General features: G+C 29.9%; 1 protein-coding gene across 1 annotated transcript in view; it reads right to left on the minus strand.

Annotated features, from left to right (window-relative positions):
- The window catches only part of LOC107453193 (uncharacterized), a 43,957-nt gene extending 43,161 nt beyond the window's left edge, over positions 1-796 (minus strand). The window contains exon 1 of the mRNA XM_071185355.1: positions 672-796. Coding sequence (XP_071041456.1) covers positions 672-710 — 39 coding nt within the window. The 5' untranslated portion in view covers positions 711-796. The remainder of the gene's footprint in view (positions 1-671) is intronic.
- Between the last annotated feature and the right edge of the window lie 9,030 nt (positions 797-9,826).

The raw sequence follows: 9,826 nt of genomic DNA on the forward strand, positions 1-9,826 counted from the left end.
TTTCCTCTTATAGCCTTAACAAAAGCATTTTTCAGAGCCATTTTATGCATTTGTTTGCGCGGGATTTTATATTTTGTCATCATGAAAGTTTTAATTACAGGTAATTCTTATTAATTCGAGAGTTATAATATAAGTGCATGTTTTAGAAGATTTATAATATAAGTGTATGCTTTATGTTTATATTAAAAAAAATCACATGAGATTTTGTTAATATTAAAAAATTATATTAAATTTCCGAAAAAATACAACACTTTAGAATTTAAATTACATAGTTTGTTTTTCTTTATGTATGAAATTCATGTATTTTTGAAAATCTTAAACGAAAAACAAAATTTTTCATTTATCAAAGTTTTTCCCTGTTTCTTTGGAAATTCTTAGTCAGATCTGTCTAAAATATGCAACGCAGTTTAGTAATGAAATTTCTGAAATTTAAATGAGTTGATTTATGTTTATTTCAGTGGCATAATACAGAGGTATCTTTTTTTTCCTAAAAAATATATTGCTAAGTAAATTTTATTTTGATAGGAAGATGCTGTATTGAATTTTCTTCAAAACAGTGCAGAGTTCTTAGACCATATTCAAAATAGTTTTGTTTCAATTTTATAATTCAATTTTTTATGCAAAAAATAAATTCTAAATATGAATCTGAAAAGAAATGGAAAAATCCTTACCCATACAGGAAATTTCGTCCTGAAGGCATCCCGAAACATTCCGAACGCTCCTGGAACGTAGAGTGTCAGAAGAAAGAATTTCGTAGGATATCACATGAAGACGACAGGCCTTTCAAAGGAGTGTTTTAGGAATCAGGTAGGATTATCGTTCAGCGCATGCGTGTTAACTTCAACTTTATCGTTAATCTTTAGCTCAAATATCTTTATTAGTTTCTTTTTCGTTTATCTTTCTTTTTTCTGTAAATTTATATAATTGATGTATAAGTGTACTTGAACCCCATCATTAACTTTAACATACGTGATTTATTTAATTTTTTCATAATGATTGAGGAAGCTTTATTTTTATTATTTCGTGAGGAAATTTTTTATCTGTTCTGATAATTCATTCTTTCTATTATTTTTTTTTCTTCCTTTAAATTCAACTTTTTATTTGGAATGTTTTTTGGTAACCCTAAATAAATCATTTCTTCTAATAACAGATGAAATGACATTTTAAATTATTTCCATGTTGCTATTCATCTTCATTATTTAGTATATTGTTATTTTATCTTTTTCTACTTAACTAGGAGGCTTCGCCCCCTGCTCGCTGGCTCTCGCCAACCCCCGGAACTGCTTTCGCAGTTCATTTCGGATTGCTTCGCAATCCGATGCTCGCTTTGCTCTCTCATTGGATACGTTCTTAACGTCTAGCCTTTGTATGCTTTTTTGAACACTGAAGTTCCGAAAAATTTTCACTGTAGAAAATTCTAAATCTGTGCATTTCAATATTAATTTGAAATTGCAAACAGTTCACATATTTTTCTTAATCACGCTATTCTAAATTTCAGTTGTTGAGTAAAGTAACTGTTGTAAGTTTTGTTTTAAAGTCTTTCCCACCAGAGGGCTAAAACCATGTGTTGTAAAACAATATGAAATAGTACTGAACGCCGGATGTAAAGCATCGACTTCGATGAAGATAATTTTGTGAGAATTTTTTTGATAATTCGGTGAGAATTCACCCGATTAGACATATAATATGCTCACTACGTGCTCTTGCTCGCCGAAGCCTATCAATTAAAACGTATTAGCGTTTTATATAATATAGATTAGCCATATGATGCTCACTACGTGCTCTTGCGCGCCGAAGCCTATCAATTAAAAATGAAAACTGTTGCCAACGCGAGAAAAGAAATATCATCGGTTTTATTGATACATACGTACGTATTAGCGTTTTATATAATATAGATTGTTGGTATAAATTGTCTATGATGGTATTGATGGTATTTTCAATATAAATGTAAACTATTTCCAGCTCAATACTTGCTCTAGTTCCAGTTAGAAAGTTTGCATTACTATAGCTTATTCTGCGAAGCGATACTTTCAAACGGATAATTTTGTTTCTACAAAAGAAATAAATTATATAATTCTTATGCTCAAATCTGTTGTATTTCATAAGATATTAATAATAATACGTAATTCTAGTGAATAAGAAGTGAAAATTTGCTTTATTTATTTAGAGATGTATTGTTAAAAGGTGACATGGTTGTTTGACTTTGAATAACTCCCTTTTTTTGGCAGCCCTGATTAGGCCTCTTTCCATTTGTTTATTATTGTTCTTGTTGCAAGATGTGCACCATCTTACTTTAGCGTTAGCACCTTTAGCATTCTGAACACAAGTAATAAGTAATCAAATACCACGTTTGCAAGAATCTCAAAACACAATGATCACATTGTGAGCCAAATGACTTTAAAATACACCGGAAACAGTAACCTGGAATTATAGGCGGTATAGAACTTGCAGCTTTCCCTTGTGAAAAAAACACCATCTAAAGGGATTTTTGAAACTAGAGATACTTAGCCAAGTAAAGAACCAAGCAAAAGGGCTGCAGTTTCTTTTTTCCTTCCTAGATTGAGTAAGTTGCAGCACTTGCTGCAATGAATCCAGTTTCTCTCCTTATCTGATTATTCATAATCAATCTGTCTCAAAATGAATAAAAAGCTGCAGAGTTAATTAACTATTATATTAAATTAATTCAGGCTATTATCAATTTTAACTGCTAATGATAATTACATTATTTTCACTGTCTCAATAACTCATAATTTTTTAAAAATAGTTCCCTAATGACCAAAAAATCTGCTTATTCTTCCGGTAAGTTATTGAATCTGTAAGGAGTTTATTTTCTTTTAATAAGTTGAAAGTTCTTGTAAATATATTTGTCATCATTCGCCTCTTGCAATGTGAAGCTGGTTTAAATATAAATGTTTATATTTTAATTCTCAAATTCTTAATTTACTCACACACACACACACACACACACACACACACACCACACCACACANACACACACACACACACACACACACACACACACATATATATATATATATATATAATAACGGTGGAACCACACCGTCATTTTTTAGTTAATTAGTAGTCAAAGCAGCATGATTAACGAGTCTATATTGTGCATAATCTTTTTTATTTAGTAGCGATGGTGAAAGCATACATCTTAGCCCCCTCCAAGCTGGAGATGGGGGGAGACCCATGTCCCGTCTAAGCTGAAGGATTTTATTTAAGCATGATAAACAAAAAAAAAGCCACGCAAAAAACATTGCTCCTGCGTTATATAGGATGATTAAAAGTTGTGAAGAGGCCAATCATTTTTGCCTTTTTCTGTATTCTTACGCCTCATCAATTTATTTATTACTCATAGCAAATCGTTTAATCTCTCCTTATATGGAAGTGAAAGACCTTAAAATAACTTCTCTTTTAAAGTATAAATCAAATTATTATTCATTGGCATGTTTTTAGCCTTGAAGTCCCAAAATAGAATTTCTACCCTTATCCTTTACCAAAGATATTTTATGAAAACGAATGAAGTTTAATGCTTTTATTAATACAAAAGTATTTAATTTTTGTATTACATATATATATCCTATGTTGGCGTGTTGTTGTTGATTAATTCACGGCGTCTGGGTAGTAAGGTTTGTTTAACTATATCAACTCTCCAATGTTCTCCTGTTTGTAAACTCTCCTTATTAATTGATCATGACAGTTATAAAAATAATTTTCAGACCCACTTATTTTACGCTTACTAAAGATTTCTATCCCAACAAACAAGAAAGGGTTCATTCGATACGTAACACTATTCTGTTTCTTTTCGATAATCTCTGCTCGCGAGGCGAAACCGGTTGCTACCTAGTGCGGCGTCCCCCCCAACACCCCCTAGAAGAGAGAAGGGATCACCATGGATCCATTTAGTAGTCCGACGTAACGAACATAAACTGCGCAGTGAGTGAAAAATAAGAAAGATGTCACTACGTTCGAGCTACTAAGCTGCGCAGTGGCGGGTCAATACGAAATGTGTCATTACGTTTGGATTAATAAAGATCAAATTTATTGTTTAGGGTAACCCGTGATTTGGCCTTCTCTTTTCTAGGAGGTGTTGCCCCTTTGATGCGCGTTTATGCTAGACTCACGAAAGCTGCAATTCAGCAGTGAAATTAAATGAAATTTTAAAATGTACGCAAACATCATTGTAGAAGTATTTTTGGTTGTTTGAAATAAATGTTATCTTATTTTAGGTTTTTTTTTCGTTAAATAAAAAGTGCCATTAGGATGAATGTCACCACCCAAAAATGTTCGAGCTTATTTATAATTTATTTTATTACGAATGAATAGTAAATAACAAGTTTACTGGTTACAATAAGCTTCCAAGTATAACAAGTCACAATAAAAGTATATAATTAATTATGAGAGCTCATTTTTACTTCACTCTTCTTCAGTCTAAAAATCAAAATAATAGTAAAAAAATGAAAGGATAATTTTAAGAGATAGAGCTTAGTTTAATATTTACGGTTTTATACAAAGAGAGTTTCTGAAATAAATAAACATTTAACTGACACGAGGAAATATTTGAGATAAAAAACTACTGTAAACTGAAGTTTTGCCTGAAACATGTTCTTTCTTTATGAATGGAATTTAACTGCNTCTGTTATATATTAGAAGATGAATCTTATTTTTGAAAGTATATATACCCATTGAAATGGTATTATTATTATTAAATTTAGTTTTCAAATAAATATCTATAGCCAGCTTTGCTAAAAATCTATAACCAGCTTTTTCTTTTACTTTTTAATATATTATAATTTTAGTATTCCATCATGAATTTTCAATGACTTTATAAATTTCTAACATTCTCTCTATTTGGGATAATTTATAAATGTGTAATTGTTTTAAATAATCTTGTTATTAGATTCACCATCTTCTTTTCCAGCAAAAGTTAGAACGGTAATCATACGATACTTCAGTTATCCAATGCTTCTTTTGACTCGCATTTTAAAATATTCTGATCATTGTTACATGTGTTTGTACTAACAGCTTTATCATTATTACAGTTGATGTTACTAGATTATTCTTGTGACAATGAATCAAACATGTATCAATTCATTTTATTTTTTGTGAACTAGTATACTGTTAGGTATGATGGGCAATTAATAAAACTAGTCATTTTTTTATTTAGAGTTATTTAAGTCCTAATTTAAAAAGCAGCTTAAAAAGGTCACCCCATAATATTTTCCCTGAGAGTAGCAGAAATCTGGGCTTCTGCTAAATTTAGTTTTAAATGCCTTTTAAATATGTTCTGAAATAATTTTACGTTTGTTCATAAAATTACATTTGTTCATAACTGCTGGTTTGTTTATATTTTCTTTTTGTTATGTTTTAGAGGCTGTTTGCAGTGTTTTCACAAACACTAAAATAAATGAAGTTGAAAGCATTTTTAAAGGCTGGTTGTGCCATGCTGAAGAAAGAAGAGTTCATTCTGAATAAAAATTAAAGAAATAATTGTGTAAATAAAAGTTTTACTTATGTGACTCTATTAATGTTTTTTTTCCTTCTCATATTTATTTGCATATATTAAATTTATGTTGCAAAAAATAGATAAATCCATAAAACAAGTTATGATTTTAAGTATCTTCAACATACTGATTTAAGTATACTTTCAGCTTCAATCAAGCAACAATTCTTCAGCAAAACATGGCAACAGCTGTGTTAGTTTGTATATAAAAACAGATAATTTTCTAGTTTTATTTGTTTTTCAAATTGCATCATTGACACAATAACTATGCGAGTATGTAAGTCATAAACATCTATTTTGAGTTTTTGATTAAATAGTCACCATTTAAACTGTTTATAATATAAAATGTTTTTTAGTAAATTTTGCAGGAGAATGCAATGCGAATTATTTTGCTAATTAAATACTTTCAATTGATAATACGAGAAATTTAAATATTAATGTGAAGTTCTCAGCATTGGAGCAACGTTAAAAAGAAAATTATTCATTATTTTATTATAAGATATTTAATATTTCTACATTAAACAATATGAGCAATAATGAAGCAACCATAATTACAAAGTTCACAAAAGATTCAACAAGGCTCATAATTTAATTTAATTAGAAATATTCTGTAAGGAAAACTAACTCTAAGTAGGAGACTTATAACCTTCCTTTGTATTCAAAGGGTATATTCAATTAGAATTTTTTATAATGGCTAAGGTTTTATTCCAAACAATAGAAATGTGAACTCGAATAAACTTGCATATTTTTGGAATAAAATGATACATTATTCTTTTCTTTAGATACGTTTGTTTTTTAACTGTTTTACTTCCTTTTGCGTTACTAATTTTTCTAAAAAAAATACTTGAGAAATAGCCCATTTTTCTGGAAAAATAGTAATGCCGATCGAGATAGAGTGTTATACAAATTAAAAACTATCACCTTTTTTTTCACTAAGAAAACATTTTTCTGACCCCTAATTCAGTAAATTAAAAAAAAAACCTTATTACAAAGAAGTTACCAATATTAATAAAAATTTCAGAGATGAAATTTATTTGCAAAATAAGACACCCTTCTATTACTATCATACCATTCCCGACAAGCATCCTACAAGTTATCTAAATCCTTACTAATCTGGTCTTTTTTTGTCCGAATGCCATCCTAAAGTGTTCTGAAGGTATCCTGAAACTGTCCTAGTTATGACATCATTAAGATATCTGCAGGTGGGACATTCTAACACGCAGATGACATCCGTAGGACATTTAGCGGTAAATAAAGGACTTCCTCTGGAAGTCACAGAATCCTAAAGATGACAACTTTAGGATGTCATATCGAAGTCAATGTGAAGTATGGTTATTTTGCATTTTTGCTAATATTTATCATTTTAGTTCACAATTACTGATTTTATTGTTCATTTAGGTTGTCTAAACTATTAAATAAAATATGAGCATGCATACTATAATAAAAAAATTTATTCTGTATACATCACATTTATGTGCAAAACAATTTGTGCTCATAATTTTTTATTTTATTTTAAATACGTAATAAAATTATGATAATTACTATTTACGAATTGATTACGATTTAAATTAACTTTATTTAGATTTTAATTTAAAATTAAATTTTTCAATTACTACAAACTACTTATATTTTTTATATCTATAATTTTTATTTTCTCAAAATTCCAAGATTTTTGACAGTTAATGTTTAAGTCAAAAACTACAATGTAAACCAAACTTTGCTTATTTCTTCTATCCCCTTTACTCTTTTTACTAGGTGATTCCATGGTGATGTATTTAGCTGATTTCTTAAATGTTAAACCTTATTGAGATGGTGATGTTGTCGCACAGCCTGCAATCAATGTGGACAGATGAAGTGCAAAGTTGGAAGATGTGTAAGGCCAATATGATATAATCTTAATTCATGTTTGTAAGTTGAAACGTAATTTATTTACACATAATCGATGACTATGTATTTAAACTGTATCTTGTGTAATTATTTTAATTCAGATACTTGTTTTATTTTATTTTACATACAGTTATGCTATTAAATAATAATTTATTTTATAATTTAATTTTATATAATTTATTTATCTTTGAAATAGAGATGCTAATGATGTGCAGCTAAGAAAATTTGTGAAGAGATTGTTATTCTTGAACAAAGAGTTAACAGATTTCTCTCGCTGAAAGATCAAAGCAGCCACCAACATTTTGTTAATTTTGAAAATAACACTATTAAGTAATGAAAGCTTTGTGTATTTTACCTGCGCTGATGTTCCATGAATCAACTTTATCTGCGGATGAATGTATTAGAAAGATGGCATCCATTTAAACTTCTAGAGCGGCAATATTCAGTCTTTGAAGAATGCATGGCAAAGTTGCTACATAAAAAGAATGTGTGTGTATACACGACTTTATGTTTACTTATATTTATGTCAGATATTAATACCCTTTTCAACTCCTTTTTTATGTTTTGATTTTAAAGTGACAGGAGCACTAAATCCCCAAATATGAGTTGGAGTAGGGATTCCACCTAAAAGTGTATTGACACTACTCTGAAGTTGCCGCAAGTATGCCTAGAAGATGATGAATGTGCCAGGTTTAATAATTCACGAGTGTTTTTTTTCATATATATCTAATTGCATGTGTGCATGCTTTCTAACACTTTTCCAGCAATTAAAAATGTTATCTTAAAATGTATACTTTTGTGTTGAATGCCCCTCTTTCGCTCTGTTACTCAAGTTCATTCAAAGTAATGTATACAACCATTTTTAGATTTACAATTTGAAAAGCTGTGCTTTTGGTCATATACTTAACCATTGATTAAAATCTTCACAAAGTGTCTTAATTGCAATACTTATTTGAAGCATGTGCTCTTTTAGCTTCTGAATGGATTATACATGGAATTATTCTTTAATTATTTTATGGACTTTGTTTTTAATCTAAAAATTTAATTAGTATTCACATTGCAGTTAGTTTTTCTACTGATGATTCATATTTGTCCCGGGGAATAATCTCACAGCATTGTCTGCTTAAAGCTTTTCTGTGAGATATGTTTGCCAGGACTTGATCTTTCTACATTGGTTAATGCAGATTCTCATTTACTTTGAAGAATATCTCTGTGCCGTAACAAGATAACATTTTAGACATTGATTTTGCAATATGTATTAAATATAATTGTAAATTTTTAAATTCATAAAAAATAATTAAGCTATTTATTGTTTGGCATGGTTGTCAGATATTAATCTGACAACCATGTCTATAATTGAAGTCTTAGATTAGATTCTGACCCACTGCAGAATTTTAAGGTAACATGATTTCTATTTTTTATCAAGAAAAATGCTTCTATTTTACAGCTGACTAAGCAGACAATACTTATAAAGAATACTTTCAGCTGATCCTTTTCTCAGGATGTTGCCACTAGTAGTGGGCATAGACCTTATATGATGGCACCAGCAAGCACCTTCATAGAGTCAAGCTGGCGGCCAATACTCTTGTCTATTGTATAAGAACGAAAAGAAATGGACATGCTTCAAATTGTCAGATCCAACTTTATAAATTTTTTTTCTTCCTATTGTGTACTTTTTACATATGCTTTACTCTTACTTACCACTAAAAAATAAATAAACAAAAAGGTATAAGATAAAGATTATCGAAAGAAAAAGTAACTCATGTATCTATTATTTCTTAAAAATACATAAAGAGAAGGCGGCTATTTTATAGAACATCTATTTTGGGTATTTAATTAGCTTTATATACAAACTATTACTACTATATCACTACAACTGTTTCAGTTTAAATGAATCTCAAGTTAGAATTTAATGCTACTATATTTAATTAAAAGCTTCTTAAATTTAGAAAATACGTCCAATAGTATGTTAGTAGAAGTCATTTAACTAAAATACTGATGAGTATTGAACAGCAGAAGCCAGCACTTGACTTGAAGAAAAGCCGGAGTTTCGGGAAAAGTTTTATTAAGGAGCACAAGGATTTTGTGACACTTTGATGATTGTTCTGTTTTTAAAACTTAAATAAATATTGCACCCTCTTCCCCTGCCTAAGACCTGTATTTATCCTTCCTCTCGGCAACGACGTTAGATATATATACAGGGTGTCTCAGTTAAGCGTTTCAGAACTTCTAAGAGGGGTAGGGGGCATCCTGACGACTCGAAATCATATAGCAATGTGGGGTCGGAAATGCTTTCCTGAAGCGGTGACGTACACAGACGCACCATAAAGAAAAGAGACCGTAAGTGAAAAATCGCTATAATAATACATTGAAAAAATTATATGGTACATTGGCCAAAGTAAGTGTTCGAAGTTTCTGCCCCGGCTACAA

Source organism: Parasteatoda tepidariorum, chromosome 9, assembly GCF_043381705.1.
Source record: "Parasteatoda tepidariorum isolate YZ-2023 chromosome 9, CAS_Ptep_4.0, whole genome shotgun sequence".
Lineage (NCBI taxonomy): Eukaryota > Metazoa > Arthropoda > Arachnida > Araneae > Theridiidae > Parasteatoda > Parasteatoda tepidariorum.